Consider the following 19,838-nt stretch of genomic DNA (forward strand, 5'->3'; position numbering starts at 1 on the left):
TTTATCCTCTATCAGCTTGCCTGTACAAATTTGTGCAGCAGCTGCTGTATCCACTGAAGAGTGAGATTCATGTGAACAAAATAGTTCTGACCCTGCAAATCCTTCGTGTTGGAGATAAAAACCCACTTCCACATTTCCTTAGGGATTGTTTTACCTATCTCCATCCAAATAATAAACATCAGCAAGAAAAGCAGCAACATAACTGATGATATTGAAGGAAGTAAAACCCTTTCTTAAATGTACTGCCAGCTTCCAAAATGACAGCTTAGAATAAACCAACGTTTTCTCTGTTTCTTTTGTTCTAATTGCATGGATAAAAGAGCCCCTCATCAGTCAGATCAAGCTGTGTCAGGGGGCTTGTGCTGTAACAGGAAAAAAATTATTGTTCCCTCCTTCCTGGGCAGAAAACCCATTTTTCTACCACTGGGAAAAGTGAAAGATCAGTGACCAAACTGCAGCTAGCCCAGCACCAAGCCCCAGCTGAGCTGCACAGCAGTGCATTCCTGTGCCAGTGTGGGCTCCAGGACCGTGCCTTCCCTGAGAACAACCTCTTCCACTGCTTACTCTCCCTTTCTTTCTTTCACTGCCAGGTACAGTCTCTGGCTGAAAGAACAACAAGCCACTATGATATAAAAAGAGAAAATTCTTAAACGTGTTTTCTTTGTATGACTGACAGTTTCCAAGAACTTCTCTGATGACTGAGCTTTGCAATACTGAATGTTTTGTGTTCTCCCTTTTTGGAAAACAAGTCCCCTGCAGTTACAACACATATAACATAAAGAAAAAACTAAACAAAAAACCAAAAACAAAAACAAAAACACCAACCCCACAGGAATTTTCCTAAGTAATTATTAGAGATGACAGAAAGGAAGAAAGAAACAGCATTTTCCACTGTGCTCATCATGCATTGTATTTATTTTCAATATCCAACAAGGAGCTGGGTACAGTTTCAGATTAAATTTCCAGTCACCTCCACATGGACTCAAGGGAACTCAATCTACAACAGAGTCTGAAAGCAACCTGAGCTGAGTAAAACAACTTGCCTATAATTTGGTTAATCAACAATTAACCAAGCCGCTGTGAAGAGTCATCTCCGTGTTGCATTTACTTTGTAAACTTTAAACAAAACTCACTCGGTGTCAATTCACACCATGTGATTTATCCACCTGGAGAACAACTCTGTGCCTGTTCATGCAAGAGAGCAGAAGCACAAGTCCACATCAGTAGGGTGAATCCACATTAAAAATAGGTGCAGCACTACCAGGCTTTCAAAGGACAAGCAATATTGCGGATCCTTGGGAGAGATGGAGAAAAACACATTGTCAAAGCAATTATTCTTCCCATCACCTCAATTCTGAAGTTGCCAGACCCAGAGAAGCAGGGTAGACACCCAGGCAGGGCAGGAAAGGGGAGCAGACCCAGGGTCCCCAGGAGAACAAATCCCCTGCAGAGGCCAGGAGTGACTGCTATAGGACAGCATTTGAACTGATGCTCAATTGAGACCTAATTGTTAGTAAATAATTACTACCATACGTGATAGTTGAAACTACTTTGCATGAGAATTCATTACGAGAATGACAAATAGCAATTGTTACAGAATGAGCTTTAATTCATTCTTACAAATTTAGGAAATAACAATCCTATCTATGCAGACTTCATTTACTAGCTGGTGAAATGAGCAGAAATAAAGGAAAACTAATAGATAATTCCCATAAGCAGCTCCAAATGTAGAACTAATGCAAAACTGCACAAAATAAAAGGCATTATTAGTGTTGACTTTAGTCTGTAACTTTACAATGTGGTGATTTGAATATTGCAACTTTTTACAAAAAGTGGCTAAACAATATGTAAGAATCAATAATGAAAACCTGTTCTAATTTGATAGTTTTTTACTACTAAAAGAAAAAACTTTATAGATTGTTTTTGTTTGACAAATTCTGATTTCATTTAAAAGAAATTCTCATAGAAGATTCTCACTATCAATTAGCAATTTCTCTCCCAATCATCTGTAAAGGAGCAAGTGTGGCAGTCCTCTAATTACTTTTTGTTTTATTAGCAAAGACAGACAGTTGAGAACAGGTTGAATTTCTGCAATTAGCACTGGGCTAGGAAAAAAACAGAAGATAATGAAATGTTTTCAAAAGTGAATGCTCGGGTATGTCTGTCCCAACTCTCTTCTCTCTTTCACATTCATTTTTCTTAGGATTTTACGTCGACATGTTCAAACAGCACTTTGTTCCCTCTTTTGTTTCTGCATGTACTGCAAATTTCATCTCTGCAGAGAAGGGCCACTCCATTCAGTGCTGTATCCATTGAAGACTTTTCTCAGTGCGTGGCTCTGTGAGCAGTGGAGCTAATGATATCTGGCTTCCAGCAGCTCTGTGTCTCCTGGTTGGGTTCTCTGACGTCTAATAAGGTGTGACTGCCAATTAAAGCCTTTCCTGTGGCTGACACAGTGCTGTCCCATGCGGGCTCTCTGAGGTCTAATAAAGGTGAGCTCATAGTGTGCTTGTGCTTACAGTGAAGGAATGCAGCTACTCTCTCTCCTCTGCCTTTTCTGTTGCTCAAAATTTGTTAGAGTAAAACACTCTCCCTTCTGGCAAATTTCAGTGAAAATGGCCACAAAAGCTCAAATGTGATGGAAGATACTAAAATGGATGTACAAATACGTATCAAGTTTCTTCGGAAATACAGTCTAAAAACTGCCCTTTCTACAGGAGACTACACTTATCTCAATCAAAGGACTTACATCTGAAAAGTGGTTTTGCCTTAAATGGCATTTTCTTTCTTAAAAGTCTTGGTGGGTCTAAAGTACCATCCCTTGAATCTTGTCTCATACAATTTTGGTAGCCTGACACCGCATTCAGCAACCTATTCCTCCCCCATAAACTTTAATAATGAGAGAAGAATTAGGTCTAGCACCTTAACTTCTCTGTGTCATGGACAGCTCTGTACAGAAAGGTTTTGTTCCTCTACCCCTAAAGCCACAGCCTGTGTCAGAAACCTCAGTGTCCAGCTGGTGCCCAAGTGTGCCTATCAGCCCTTGGAGCACCCAGCCTGGCACAGAGCAGAGCCTGAAGCCCGTGCTCCCCCCGTGTGCTGGGGTAAGGACAGGCAACCCACCGACTTCATTCTCCTCATGCAGGGCTGAGACAAAGGACTCTGTCTGCATTCAGAATCATGGCTATTCATTGCAAGACAAAGTATTTTTTTCCCAATGGTTATCAGTAGAAACTTAACCTGGAATTTCAAAACACAGGGCGAGATCCCTCACTCCCCTGCTCCACACTCCCAGGATTTGAACATTTTTTAGTTCTTTACTCTGCATTAAATGGCATGAATAGTAATTCCAGGCTGAGAATTTTTTGGCCCTATCTAATCCTCACTTAACTAAAGTATCAGAGTCTTCAGTGACTTCAACAGACACTGACATGGACTGAAGAGTAATGAAGTACATAGAGAACCAGATCTCTACTTTGCAGTTCTGTAGCCTTTAAAAAGAGCTCCTTACAGGGTTTACGTTTGCACAAATACAATAAAAATACTGTCTCATAGATCAAGTCCCATGATTTTGTGATGGAAAAGCCTGCTTATTCACACACAAAGGGCCATCCTGCTGCTGTAAAAATCTCTTAGCTAAATGCTTCAGTAAAAAGGCTTCTAAATAAAAACGATAATCAAATTGTCCTGAATTCCTTAGGACTTTTGTTCCAAAGAGGTACCAACAAGAAAGTTTGTTGAAAATATTAAAAATCCAGAAGCAGTCTCACAAAAACAACTGTGTTTCATGTTGTAGGGAGAGTTCATCTTACGGAGGCAAAACTCATCACTATTGCTTTCCTGTCATGGGCTGTCCCATTTCCAGAATGGATTTGCTCTTCCTCAGATCCCTGAGGTCCCACCCACAACTGGTGCTGCCAGGAGAGAAGGGCATGGGGCAGATCCAGCTTCATGGCAGCTCTGCCTGTGGTGGAGGCACACTCCCACCTTCCTCCCTTGCCTGAGAGATGAGGAGGAGCACGGGGCAGGCCTGGAGGCAGCAGGGGCACATGGGCTGGACACAGCACGGTGAGGACAAGAGCACAGCACCCACAGGAACAGCACTGCCAGGCACTGCGTCCCAGCCAGGACAGCAGGGAGATAAGGGAGGATGAAGGTGGATCTGCAAAAGGGCTCAGGGCAAAGCCACAGGCTGTCCCACGGAGAAGCAGCATTCCATGGATGGATTTTAAATCACTGCTTACAGACATCCATGTCTGCAACAGAGGACATGTGTGACCTCTATACTTTGTGAGAAAAGACATTTATTTGAAAAGGAATCCACACTCTTTACATGAAAATTACCAATATTCCAGGTGAACAAAGTATTCCATACTAGAATATAATGCTGAAAGGATCTACCATGAAGCAAGTATACTTCAGAAAGTACCCCTTTGTTCTACCTCTTTTTTTCAGTTACATCTGCTAGAAATAATGACTACAGAATCTCTTTCAACAAAAGGTCATTTATGTCAATGGACAGAACACAGAGGATCAGATCACCTGCTGTAATTGCAAATTAATGCTCTACTGCTAATGCATTAACTACACAATATTGATCTACAATTGAATCATACAGGCTACTGTGAAGTGATTTTTACTTTAATATTTTTATGCTTTTATTGCTTTTTCCATAATGCATTTTCTTTTTCCGCTGGAATTTTCTATAATTGTTTCCCATTTTAATTTCCTGCAGCAAGATGACTTTTAAAAATGTATGTCTCTTTCAAAACCTTGCAAAAATCTAACAAACCATCAGTGTGACATGGTAAATCACATACATGTTTCAAAACATGCAAAAAATTTTGATATACATCTAATTTTGATAAATTGGGAATTTAAAAAAGCTTACTTAAATTAGAAATAAAATACCTCAACCTCACTGGAAAACTGTAATAATGACATGTATCACAGAAAGGTGCTTTCTACACATTTCTGGAGCTCCTGGTATACAATGAGTACAGGATTATCTCCATATTAAAATTGTTGGTTTTTTTTTTTTTTAAATTTTCATGCCTGTACTGAAAAGGGGTTGGTAGATTCAGGTATGTTAAAAAACCATAGTGCTATGGAATCTGCTGAAGAATGACTGAAATGTTTCAGCATCTTTAATAAGAAATTAAAACACAAGTGGGGTCTTTTTGCAAGTGTTTCTGAAGTCCATAAAGGGGAAGACTGCTCTGTTGAATTACTGTATAAAATCTTCAGACTGTAGTACTACTGACTACAATAATCTATTTGGTTTCCATACCTGCAGAATTCCTTACATCCAAACCTTTTTGTGAACATTACTAAGATGATGTCTTCCATCTTCTAAAGGAGGGGATAGAACATATTTTGATAACTGAAACACTCTCCCCGCAACATCTCCTAATATACCTGCTTAATACCACTTGAAGTGGTCATGGCATACAGCAAAATATGTCTTACCACCTGACTCCTGATTTGCATTCCTGTGTACGACTATTTTTCAAATGGAAAATAAATCCCCATGTTTTGAAAATAAAAGCAATTGGAAAAAATAATGAACTGATTGCAGGTGAAATATCTGAAGAAGAAAACCTGATCTTGCTTTTAATGGAAGAACATTTATTATTTATAAACCTTTCCCCTAACAGATATGCTACATTGCAATTAAATCAACTCACACAAAGCCTCCTATTTGTCCTGGCCATGAACATCCCACTGCCATGGCAGAGAAGACACAGGACTTGTTGGGACACAAGGCAGGGAAGCCCAGTGGCCAAGCAAAAGCTGCTGTGCCAGGCTCTCGAGTGGGGCTCCATGGATAGATCAGCACAGCCCGAGCTACTCTGCAGTATGGGACCGTGTGTAATGCTGGGTGACCTGGCAGCCCCTACCCTTCCCAAGCACTGCTGGGTGACAGGGTGGTGAGAGCAGTGACACACCCCAGTTTTCAGCCCCCCTGTGCCTCTTTGGCACAGATCCATCACTGCCAAAGCTCAGGCTGCTGGCTTCCTGCCTCTGGATCAGTCATAAGGCGTCCTCGTGGCTTTGGAAATGTGAAGTCAAATCACAAAATGCTTGGTGGTGTGTCAGTCTGAGTGTCTCTTCAGAACCACCTCCAACAGTATCCAAAGCAGCTACCTTAGATAAGGCTATCACACACACAGAATTCCCCCGGCACAGTCCCAGCTTCTACCTGCTTAACTCAGGGACTTGCTGTGCAATGAATCTTAAATACTGAATCATTCAGTAGATCACTTCATTTGATGTTATCTACAAATTCTGTACTCGTTCTGTATTTCAGTATTGAGAAAGCAGAAGTGAATGTCAAAGCTGTAAGCAACAGAGGTTGTGGCTGCTGAAGGAGCAAGTTGGGCATTTGATACCAAGGACATGTGTGAGAGATTGGGATTCAGCAAAAAGGATATTAGCTGGCAATTTGTATGACCTTGTTTAGAAGGAAAACAATGGAAATGATCCTCATAATTGTAATTAGGGTCCAAAGATGACTTGTGAAGATGAGGCTTTTTCTATTACAATGTATCTCATCTGAGAAGCAAATATATTTCAGTCTAGTCCCAGGAAGTGCATTTCTTTAATGACTTTCTATAGAGATTACTCATTTCCTTCTCCCTTCCATCTGTCCTTCCCATCATGAGGGAAAGACTTATGGCTTGTATTCACAATCTAGCATGAAGCTTACTAAAGGATTATTTTTAAATGGATGCAATTGAACTAATTCAGATCCGTACCTACACAGCCACTTTAGAATCCATTTATCTGGGATTAGTTTAAACTGCTTCCCTACTTTAGTGAAACAGAAACAAGCCATTCAAACTGAGGATATTTTTGATCCAGATGAGTTTAAAATCAGTTCTAGAGATGACTTAAGTTAAACTGGTGAAGGCTAATAACAAAATAAGTTTTTTTCAGTATCTCTGGGAAAAATTTGTTGAAAAGAGGAATTGTTCTGTAAAGGGCAAAAGATCTGTATAGATCCAAGTAATTTGTGGAAGCCAGTTTCAGGGAATTTGATTACTACTAAAAGGAAAACAATAATTAATGTTTTGTAAATCAAATAGTCTTTCTCTCAAGAACTGACTGGCATGTCAGCATGAAATTATATTTCAGAATTTCCCATTACCATTGGGACAAACCAATAGGAAAAAAAGAGAAAGAATAAAATCCAGCTACATAATCTATATAATGTAAAAGTGCAAAAGGCACATTATACTGCTTGATTTTTAGTCATCCAGAAATAGATATGGCAGACATAGAACTGAAAATAATTTCATTCTGTGTAGTTCAGATCATGTAACATTGCTGCAGATAAAGCCATCGAAAGTGCAGCTCTATTAGCAATAACAAATGAAATGCATCTAGAGCACTAAAAACAATCCTTGGCAATCTTAATTTTTTTTTGTAGACAAATGTTTCCCTGCAATTTGCACGATTACTTAATATTTATATGGAAGAAGCTCTCAGACAATTGTGTAAGAATGACTCATCTCTTATCTGCCTATGAAAAAGAAAAGTTTGGATTACTTTATTACAACTGAAAAAAAAGGGGAAATGGTATTAATAAATCCAAGGAACATGGAAAGTCTATAAAAAAGGAACAGCCTTCTGCTTCAGCTCCCAGAGATGCTAACTTTGGTGTGCATTTAAAAAAACCAACCAAACAAAAATACTGAGCTGGCTTTTTTTTTTTTTTTTTTTTTTTTTTTTTTGTGAAACAGCAAACAAATGACTAATCGCAGCAGTCACTGTAGCTGTGTAAAAAGGATGGTCACACTGAATCTAATTTCAATGTCAAAGTGAATTGTGGGAATGAAACCACTCTAGTCATCCCATGGAGTGGCACAAAGCCGATATTCACAGGATCCACAGCAGCTGTTGTCTGTGGTGGGATCCACAGATAAAGGGGATGAACATGTACCAGAATGCAACAATATAACATAAAGACCACCTGCTCCTCAGCCAGTCTAACATATATGCTGCACTGGTGCCCAGACATGCCTGGCAGAGAGGTAAGGGGCTGATTTTTGGCCAATTTCCTGGTGCCTGTAATGCGAGGCCACCAAGGCTTCCTTCCATGACAGGGACTAAGCAGCCATGCCAGTGTGGCCAGCAGCTCAAACCAACCCTCAGGCAATGCACACAGCCTGACTGCTGAATGCAGCTGCCACCTCACCCCAGTGCAACGCCAGCACCTCATGCAGTGGGTGCAGCCTACACCTCCTGTTTCAATGAACATCCCTAAGGGACACAGATGCCTGCCTAAACAAAAGTTATTTTAAACTGGCTCCCTGCAAGACCAATGTAGTATTCTTTGGAAGCACTCTCACCTTGAGCAGGCTCTTTGCAGAAATGAAAAACTGAGAATACAGGAAGAACACATAGGTCAAACTAAACTCTGTGTCAACCCCGTTTGTATGACAAGGGAGAGAGAGATGTTTAAATTTTAAATCATTTAAGCTATAGAGAATAAGTACTAACAAACTCATGGTTAGCCTTTTCCCAGATTGGTATTGGAACACCCAAAATTTTCTTCTGGCAACTCCACCTCCACCTCCATGTGAAATGAATGTCTCTTAGCAAGCAGCATGAAGTGAAAAGCATGAAAATTCTTTTCAATGGTAGAAACTCCGCACTATCCAAATGTTTGAAAGGAAGATACATTATGATCTTAATCACAGGTTAACATTTGAAAGAAAGAAGCAGTACCTGTAAGACAGAAGCCCCACTGTGCAGAAACTGCAGCCCAGCCTCAGCAGAATCGATGCCCCCGGTTGCCAAGATGGGAAATCCTGGGAGAGCACGGGCGATGGCGGACACTGCGCGGAGGGCGATGGGCCGGATAGCATTTCCTGCAGAAAACCAGGACACTGCTTAGCAACATCCCGCTGCCCCTGATGGAACTTGCACATCCCTCATGGTACAGCAACATCAGGAACTAACATCTAATTCTGAGGTGAACAGGTTATATTCATTTATAAACTGACACCAAGTGGGCTGCAAGTGGTATCAACACTTGTACAGGAAATTTATGCATGCGGCTGGAATACAGAAAATGGCAGAAACATTTGGCTAAACAATGCAAAGCTAGCTTGAACATTTTAGCTGATGCTCAAAGCAAAGACTAACAATGTCTGTGACAGAAAGCAATACTTTACCACACAGTACATTGTAGATAAAGAAATCTATGTTTTTACATAAAGAATCAGGTTGATTTTTTGAACCTAAATGTTGTCCAAGAGCAAACATCTCATTTATTTATGTTCAACTAAAAATTGTTTAAAAGTGCCATTTCACTGCACTTGACATTTAATATTTTATTTGTTTCCCCTTCTGGATGTTTGTAGATTCAGATAATTCTTTAAGTAAGGCTCCTCTAACTATTAATATGATTGTCAAGTGCTCAAAAGAATAAGGTACATTCATTTATGGTAATATCGCCAAAACTGGAGCTCGTATTTCAAATGGTACATAGGGTTGAGTCAGACAATCCCTTGCTATATTTAGAGGATTATGATTAAAGTCTTAATACACTGTGTCTGCAATGCATCTGTTTTGACTACATTCTACTGATGGTATGCGAGTATTAAAATATGCCTACAGATGCTGCTCATTAAATGATGGACAACATAGATGACACTTCCAGCTATTTTTTAGGCTAGTTGGGATTTCTCTAGATAACCCTCACATTATTAAAATTTCTACTTAATTTAGAGAAGCTTTAGGATAATTTGACGCCATCAGTGGGCAACAATAGTGTAAGAGAGGACGCATCACTCCCTGAGGACCTGTATGGCTGTGGCTGTCAGGCAGTTATTATCCCGCCTCAGAACAGCATGAGGAAACAGCAAATAAACTTTATGCACATGAAAGGGACAGCCTAACCCAAGATGCACTATTGATATGTTTTCAGGAAAATTATAGCCTGATAGACAAAAATGTGAAATTTCACCAAAACTGCTTTAAAGAATCTAAGATCCCAACAGAACAGTTCACAGAAAAAATCTGGAGTGAGCAGAACCCTTCCCTAGGACACTAGGAACTACTTCCCATTGTTTGTAATGTATTTGAAAGGAACAGGACAATTCTTTAAAAGAGGATGACTGCTAAGTGTCCAAAGAGCAAATATGACATAATTCATGGTCCAGTCTTAGAGATATGTTTGAGGAAAAAAAATAGGGAAACCATGCTGTTTACTCTGACAGATTTACAAATAAAGTCTTTTGGAAGGTGTATAGGCCAAAACATACACTACCACAGCCAAAACCACTGAAAGTAATCTCATCAAAACTAGTAGTTCAAGAAATTCTTCAAATAATCAGTTTTTTAAATTAAAGCTAAAAGTAAGCATCAGACCTGCTACATTGCTTTCAGGCTAACACAGCTCCAGAATCTCAGTGTGATGAGGTAGCTGTTTTTTAAAAAGGTGAATGGATACAGACACTGGTAACTCTAAAATCATGTGGCTACAGGGAAATTTCTTCCCAACCTGCTTTGAGGCATGAAGGTTTATATACTTGTAACCTCAATATAACTCTTAAGAGTTTGCTTTCAATGGGTTTTAAAGGCTTGTAGACCCTTGGCCTTAAAGACATCTTGTAGCAAAGAGTTGCACAACAAACTATTTCCAGAATATAATTAGTCCCCTTCTCACTTAAATGACTGTCTCTGTATAGTGGTCAGTTCAGGAAAAGGACCAAATGACAGCTTATTTAAGGTTTCAGCACAATAGGCAATCAGAAAGGCTTTCATTCAGCTCAAAAAAATCAAGCATATGATTCAATGAAGTCTAGCAGAATTAGTAATGAGACTTAGAATTTATTATGGAACATAGGTACTTCTTAGTACCAGCTGAATTTGATATTCATAATATGAGTTATTACTTACATTTGGTGATTAGTAAATTAGCAATAAATTGGTATGATTGCAAAAGTATTCCATTCATTTATAATTCACCCAAATGAATTTAAAAACATTTCAGAAGTGGTCCTGATGAGAGTAAATAAATGGATGTAATGACAATCAGAGGGTTCACTAAGGTCTCACCATTTATCCCAGCATTTTTTTTATTAGTATACTCATATGGAACAAGCACAACATAAGCTGAAGCCATTCTCCCTTACATTTTTTCATCAACAATTCAGAAGCTTCCCCCTCTGTAACAAAAGCTGCTGGGCTGGAATACAATGTGGTTTGTTTGTGATAGAGATCCAACTGCCTAATGAAATGGTGAAACAACCTACCAGATAAAAGAAAAAAAAAAAAAAAAGAATGCAAACAATAGAAACTATACTAATGTCAAGCTATTAAAAAATAAGGCAAATTAAAAAAAAAAAAGAAATTAACTCAATTTGACTAACAATCTCTATTTTCCTTCATTTTCATACAGGTACGTAGGAAGGTAATAAATTTCATTACAGAGATTTGCGGAGAAGGAGTTTTGAAAAGATTGAAATAAAGGAGATTTAATGCCAAATTTTAAAAGATCTGTAAGTAGTAGTGGGAATTTGCAGAACATTTTCTGATAAATCCAAGGGTATTTAAGAAGCTGAGATCCAAATCCAGCATGCATTTGAAAGACAGCTCACATACTAAAAGATAAGCATCTACCACATACTTTGACACGTTGGGATCTGTAATTCCACTAGTTAAGCACCCGTAGCTGAGGAAACTGCTGATATGGTACTCTCCTGATAGAAGTGTTACAGCTGCTACCAGATGCTAGATGTGGCTATCATTTACCTTGCTGTAAAATAATGAGATTTAATAAACAAAGTCCATCTATCAAGACCTCAGGCAGGCGAGTGAGATATAAAAATGAAAGACGGAAAAATACCTCATGGAGATGACATGCTACTCTATGTTGAAAGCTACTCTTTCGAGTCTCATTAATTATGGAACAAATATTTGCTATTATGGAAAGACATAAACAATGAAATTATTTTAAAATGTGAAAGCCCCTGACCTTTTTCTTGCCTTAAAACAAAAAGCTTTGGTTTTCTCTATTATTTTATTTTATTTTATTAAAAGTAAGACTTTTAACACTATAGGTCAAGGAAATCCAATAGTGAAAACACAACATGAAGGCGAAGCAGAACACAGATCAAGCAAACATCTCTCCCTCATCAGCACAGGTAGGCAGAGCTGCTCTTGTCCACTGAGGATAGCAGGCTGATGACAAACTGATGATGAAAGACAATATACCTGCTTATCTGTTTGTTTTTCCTTAGGAAGTAAAATGCCCTTTACCAATGCCAGAAGACACATGTTTTATTATGACTTCATAAGTACTAGCAGTCCTGAGAGGACTTGATCCTGTCAAACACCAAAAATGTTCACTAGATTGAGGCTGGAGAGCCAAACTTTCTTCAAGAAGCCTGGTGTTAAGTTTCAAGCAACCTAGTAGCTTTGGGAATTCCTAGCAGAAACAATTCAGATCTTCTGATCCCAGAGATCCATCAATGAGAGAAAAATAATCTCAGACGTCTTGAATACTGGGCTACATTCTCACTTGCGATGTATTGGACCAATTTGATAGTTTAAGGTTTTCAATGCATATATGAGGTAGCTCTAATGAAGCCTTTAAATAAAGATGATCCCAGTCCATTAAAAAAGAGCCAACAGAGACAATTCAGACTGGTACTACTGAGACTGTATCTTGAAACAGTCTCAGTGGTCTTTAACCAAACTCTATGAGCAAGAGAAACAGATTTTAAAGGAAAGCAAACTCTCATACCTTTGGATAGTAGATCAACCCAAACCAAATTTTTGTATCTATGGATACTAGATGGAATAAAAATTAATTTGGGTCAATTCTCTCCTCTCTGTGCATTTTTCAAGTAAAATTATTTTTTAATTTGCTTTATATTATATTACAGATTTGAGATTTAAACCACTGAGCCTGAATATTACAAAGAATAAGTAGCTGATATATATTTTTTTTACTAATAAATCATTGCTAAAGTCTGTGCTTCTAAAAAATGTAAGCCCCCAAATCTACGCAACATGACCTTTCCTCCCTCTGTAGGTACCTTCTTGGAAGAAAACTGACACGGTTATGTCCCAGACTGTTAAAATAAATCATGCTAATTAAAAAAGAACCAATGACAGCAAATAATAAATGTGGGTGAAAGGCATTATACAAGGAAAATGGTCTGGAAAAGTTCAGGCATTGTAGATATCAATCCAATGCTTCAGAAAGTGAGTAGGTAAGAAAGTCTGGAGATCAGGAAAAAAGACCAGAAAACATAATTCTTTGTCAAGACATTTTCAGCATAGTGTATATACTGCCTAATACTGGCAAAGTACTTTACATAATCTGCATTTGCAAACTTGCAGGTTACACACAATCCATTTTCATCACGTTCCTTCCGACTGCAATTATTCTGCTCGCTCTTTCTTTCTGCCACCTGTAGGTGGCCACCATAAGCTACACTTATCAAATAACTCATTAGCAGGGTTTTCAATACTGTCATATCCAGATAATTAGCAATTTATTTAAATAACCAATTTCTGTGGAAATAATTGCCACGGAATGCCCTGAACCTACTTTTTATAAACTATAATAAAAGTGTTAAGATAATCCCTGACATTTGCAAATGCCATTAGTTCACCTTTCCTTTTGATAGTGCTATGGCATTATGTTTAAACAATTACCTGATAACGCGGCAGTTTAATGAAACAGTGTAGCAGACACATCCTTCAAAATGACCAGAGAATGCATTTATATGCAGAAGAAAACCCAGTGAACAGACATGTTTAGAGAGAAAGACTATCCACAGTTGTTACGAGATCTGCAAATGGGACACACAATATTTACTGCAGTAAAAAATACAGGAAGTTCCCAAAAAGCAAGAGCAGGATGGACCTTGCCACAGCTTAAATCCTGCACAGTCCAGCACTTCTGAAGATCCAGCAATGACTCTTCTCACTGCTCCCTATCTATTCCCCTGCCTGGTCAATCCTTCAGTCCATTATTACTCATTAATAGCCATTTGCCAAAATCACTAACAACAATGTACTATTTACTCAGGGTCTGGCTATTTCCAACCAAAAATCTTAGTTATTCATGTACCAATAGAGAATTAAAGGAAACAGTCCTTTCATGGAATAGCTCTACATCAGTCAGCCTACACCATCAAACCAATGGCTACTCAATGTTTCATGTTGTTCAAAAACTGTGATGGGCAAAGCACCAACTCTACCAAATCAATGGCAAAGGTTCTGCTGACTACAGAGAAGTCAGGATTTGTTCACAAGGCTTTACTAAAGTTAATGATTCTGCAGATTTGAAAGAACTTCTATCTAACTCTGCTACAGCAGGCTCCTGATACCATATCAACTGACAGGACTTTTGTCAGCATATCATGACTATCTGGACACACTGATAGTGTGTCAATAGTTCTTCTGATAACTACTGACCCGTCCTCCTAATTTCAAAGCTTACATCAGATGTGGTTCTGTTTCTGAAACATACAGAATTGAACCCAACCTCTGAATGGAAAAAAAGAGGCAATAATTTTGCTTCATATTTCATTAAAAATATTTGTACTCAAATAATAAAAAAGAAGCTTGGACTCCCATAATCACAGAGAAAAATTAAGAGTCCTTTTTAGGATTTAATTTTACCATTTCTGAATTAATACAAATGATTATTTATGCTCTTTCAGCTAAAAATTCATAAAATCACCAGAGTTCTCATCAGTAAATCTTTAGTACTCATCAGAGAATTCTTTCAATTAAATAAAAAGACTAGAATCTGAGAAAGAGAGAGGGAAAAATTAATTTTTTCTTATCTGTAAATATTATTTATCCATGGAGACCTAGGGTTATTTTCACTCATATCAAACTTCAGTAGTGAAAACCAAGAGGACAGATACAAATTGTTTTGTGAATGCTGCAAGAAGTGGTTAAACATTTCGTAACAAAGGCATTCTCTCACTGAAAACTACAGATTCACAAAAAGTCGATACTTCTGGTCATCAGCATGAAACCCAGCAAAGCATTTTCTGTTGCAATTCATCACATGTTCATTATTTAATTTCACTCATGGTTTTTACTTTGGCTTGACTTGGAGCTGGAAATTGTCTGACAGAATGCTTTTCATGTTCTTTGGTTGGCTCAGGAAGTCCTTTCTTTGCCTTGACTGCCTTGCTCTTGCTGTCCACCATGACCTGGAGCCCAAGTCAGCTGCTCCAGTAGGTTTGGCACTTTTGCACTGCAATCCTTCCCTGGCCAGGACAACCCTGCCTGCTACCCAGAGAGTAGCTAATCAATAAAACTAAAATAATGATACAACAGCAATGAAAAGGTAATAAAATAGTGCTAATAGCCAGGGTAAGCTTCGGACATAATACAAGGAAAAGGACATGTGAATAGGACCAGCATAAGAGCCAATGAACAGCCCATTTAGAAAATATTGCCCAGTTACCAGACAAGATCACTGCGGCCATCCCAAAGGGACAAATGAGTTCCCGCTGAATTCTTCCCCTCAAAAGATGTGAGTAGTTCACTTTATCATGGTGTAGGGCTTGCTGCCCTTTTATTCCAGTGCAGAGACTGACATTGGTAGAAATGGTTCTGGCTATTTACAGATTTGTTCAAAGGCAGTCTTGTCTCTGTCAGCTTTGGCAGTGCTACCTTTGTTTGAGCTGGTTTTAACCTCCATAACAACCACCACTGTCAACACGACCCTGGAACCAGGACGTGTGTGTATGCCCACATGTCTGTGCCAGTGCCTTAGCACATACATAATTCTAACTGCAAAAAGGCAATTTAGTATAAGTAAGGACACACTGGAAGAGACATGATTGCCTGCTGAGCAGGGAATTGAGGTTCCTACACTGTATTTAAAAAGCCAAAATTACTGAAAAATGCAGTACAACAGCTTTTCAGGCCATTTACAAAACCTGACTCGTACCATGTGCTGTTTAATAACCACTTGCCTAAGAAGTCCATCACAGAAAGGGATGCAAAACTTCAGAAACTACAGCAAACAAGAAAAACTAGGCCTAGATAAGTAGAAAGCTCAGATAAAGTATTTCTTTCTTGCTTTACATAACGCAAGTTAATCATTGTCCTATTTTTGAGGTTTATCTATTTTATTGTCTATCCCTCTCTTTTATCTATCTCATCCAGTTGCTGTTATCTAGTAATAAACAATTTTATGTACCAATATGTTTAGATCTATTTATAGATACATAGATATATTAAAAATACATCACAAACACAGAAGATAGTTTGAGTAGAAAACACTGTATTTGCCTGTGCATTAGTGTCTACATACACATCTACCATATTATTATTACATAGCCATATAATCTGTGTGAGTATATATATATACACGCACACTCAGTAGATGTATTTCCATATTCACATATACATAAAACAGTAGATGACACGTCCCCTGATAAAACCTGTTATTTCAACACTTCAAGTGAAAAGTGTTAAAATAAATGGCTCATCACATACAATGTGTTAAAATAAATGTTTATTTCAACACTATGTGTATCATAGCCATTTATTTCAACACTTCCCATTTCTCAAGACTCACACAACGAAGAGTAGGAGAACTGATAGCTATACCTAAGGTAGCTGAAGCACACAGCCCTACTTTGCTTGCCATAGGATGAGTAGGAAGCTACTTGACACTTTTTTCCTCCCAGCAATAAATGGAAACTACCTACCTTGACTGTTTGTGGGGATCTGCATGTGCCTGCAAGCTGGTGGGCTGTGTCATCATTTGGAAAGAAGGGCCATAGCAGAGTCTTCTGAGATATCTGGGAAGCAGCCTACTGCTACCAGGGTAGGGTTGGGAAAAGCATGGGGGTTTTTGAGAATTTTGAGAATTTCACTTTGGTGTTTCTAGCTCTGACACAAAAGCATCTGGGAAGACAAAGATTTATGTGATCAAGAGCAAAACCTAGAGCTGTTCATACCAAGGGCTGGATGGCATGTGATTGTTGCAGGGCCAGCTATAATCTGGTGATCAAATTATGAGTTAGAGAACATCTGGGTTCTCACTCTACCTGCAGAAAACAGTTTATTAGGAAGATTCTTCAGCTCAATTATTAATTTTAATACAGAACCTGATGGGTCTCTGGAGCAGCACTCTTCTATCTTTAGGTGGTTTCCAAAGTACAAATATTGTCATTGGGGGCTTTGTGCATTTAGGTTAGAGTCAGCAGCTGAACTCGCTCCTACAAGCTGAGCTCAGACATTACATTGTAGCCCAGTGCTGCCTAGCATCAGTTTCTTTCTCTGCTTTCTTTTGGGAGGAAAGCAAAAGCTCCCATTTTCTGGTATCTCCCGATGGAGCCAGAGGGCACTCTGCCTTTATAGATCTGTCTCTAAGGGACAGAGACAGGATGAGGATGAAGAAATTTAAATAATGCACAAAACCTCCACAAACCTTGAGTTCTATCTGAGCAATATTTACTACTAACTTGCCTGTAATGTTTTTTTAGAGCTTTCCTCCTTTGAAAAACTTTAAAAGCATGATTAAAGATTTTCTAGGCCCTAGCAAGACAGTGTGGTCTTAAGAAGATAAACACTTGGAGGGGCATTCTCTTTTCTTTTTCTTGTATGTTTTCTTCTCTGAAATTACAGATCTGCTGGCCCGAACGGACAGAGCACAAACCCACAAAACAAGCTAATGTAAGGTCAGTGAAGACTTTGCAACCAGCATGCCCTATCAGAAAACTGTTTTGGAGCCAGACAATGAAAAATTGAGACATGGTTTCATCAGCTCACAAATAAATTCAGTGCCTTGAGCCAAGCCACTTCACAGTGTTAGTTGCCTATATTCAAACATATCTCTTCCTGTAAAATTATTTTCTCCCCACAATGTCACTTTTGTCAGATAAACACTACAACCATTTTGTAGTAGAATAGTCTACAATGCAATTAAAGTTTTCCAGGAAAAACCCACAATGTTTTGAGCCTTTCACTTTCTTCAGATGTGATTAGTTCCAGAAAGAGCAGGTATCATCACCCCTTTGTAGGCACTGTAGGTTATAAGATTAGTCCTCAGAGGTTGGCAACACATAATAAAAGTGCTTTATTCATAAACATCAATCGTTTTCAAGAATGGCAGTTGCTCACAGAATGGAAATATTCAGCTAATAACTACTGTAGACATTAAAACACTGCATGACAGATTCGTAGTGCTCATTACACAAGAACACTTTCTTATAATTATGCTTTCATAAGTAGGTACATAAGTTTCTAAATATTTAGTTCCTTACACTTTGAATTTTTTTTTTTTTTTAGGGCAGATATTAAAAAAATACTCTTCCCCCAGTGGATGGATGGGCACTGGAACAGGCTCCCCAGGGCAGTGGTCACAGCACCAGCCTGGCAGAGTTGAAGAAGCATTTGGAAAATGCCATTGGGCACATGGTGTGACTCTTGGGGACGGTGCTGCGCAGGGCTGTAAGCTGGACTCGATGATCCTTGAGGGTCCCTTCCAACACAGCATATTCTGTGATTTTTTTTTAAATTAAATTTTCGGGACAACACTTAGTTTTCCATGAATGAGAAAGACTCCCCCTCCAACAGAGAGGTGATACCTTGGATTTAGTTGAGGCCTTAGATATGCATGGATTACAATTTTAAATTTTGTTTTCTTTTTCTTCTTTTTTATAATCTTCACAGTCATAGGAAATTTCATGCAATTTCTTTAGCTGAGAACATACTGAAAGCTGAAGAGTCAGTGGTGTAATGGAAAACAAAATAATTGCTTGCCCATGCTGTGTAAACTATTTGTGGAATAAAGGAAGCCTAAACCCTATTTGGAGAGGCCTTTAGTAGTTCTGGATATATTACTGAGGGTTGGCAATTAAAACATGGTTATATCAGTCCTGCTTGCAACCAGTCATACAACTCAGTGCTGATTTCAAGAAGAAATTATACACTCGTACCATAACTCTGCTTTCTGCATTAATAAAAAATAACAGCATTAATGGGCCTAAATATTCATTTGTTTGATGTATTCAGAGCAACAGAAGGGCGTGCGAGGGAATTTAGTGTATTGCTCTGTCAGATCACTTTAATTATCCAATGAGGGTAGCTCAGAGGGTGAGTAAGGGACTTAATTGATGTACTTACTCATCCCCTCAGCTTCCACTGAAGAAAAATGGTAGCAACACAACTCCTAAACTGCATTTGTTGGTCTTCAGTGATCAAAGTAAAGGCCAATTAACAGAAAGCCAGGGGCCCACAAAGCGTTTGTTGATTTTAAAATACTGATCAGAACACACACTGCTACTTTTAAACACACACCAGCAGTATCTGGCACTTACACAATGCCTTCTAGGAGAGGACGTCCAAATGCTATACAAAAGTATAATATTTTTAACTCCCAGAAGAAAAGACTGAAAGGGGAGGCCTGGATGGGTGTAAAGAGAGCAATTCCACCTGAGCAGAAGAGGCAGCAATTGGCCCTCCTCGTCACAAATCCCTTGTCCCAAAGTGTCATGCCCATTCACACCACTGCCTCAAGCATGGAAATACAGGGGTTCACATAAGCATTCAGGACTGTGGTTGACTGTTGCTGTCACCCATAAAGGAACTATTTTCTCCACCTTTCCTGTCTTTCTCTAACCTAAAAGAAAACATATACAATTCACTTTGGGGGCAGTATCTTTGGGAAAACTGTGTTGCTTCTGTGCTTTTCTTGATTATGTAGAATTCTTAAAATTCTGAAGGTTATTTTAGGCAATCAGTGTACATACCAAAATGAAGATATCCCATTTGCATGAGCTATCGCTAACACAATACTGTTTATGGAAAACTCCAAGAGGAAGACTCACAAA

The 19,838-nt window shown here is 38.7% G+C and overlaps 1 protein-coding gene across 7 annotated transcripts in view; it reads right to left on the reverse strand.

Moving 5' to 3' along the window:
- Window positions 1-19,838, reverse strand: part of DPYD (dihydropyrimidine dehydrogenase) — a 349,713-nt gene that overhangs the window by 56,116 nt on the left and 273,759 nt on the right. For all 7 annotated transcript variants that reach the window (XM_085586539.1, XM_085586538.1, XM_085586535.1 and 4 more), the window contains one exon: window positions 8,734-8,876. In XM_085586539.1, the coding sequence (XP_085442665.1) occupies window positions 8,734-8,876 (143 nt within the window). The remainder of the gene's footprint in view (window positions 1-8,733; window positions 8,877-19,838) is intronic.

Source organism: Lonchura striata, chromosome 8, assembly GCF_050655825.1.
Source record: "Lonchura striata isolate lonStrDom1 chromosome 8, ASM5065582v1, whole genome shotgun sequence".
Classification (NCBI taxonomy): domain Eukaryota; kingdom Metazoa; phylum Chordata; class Aves; order Passeriformes; family Estrildidae; genus Lonchura; species Lonchura striata.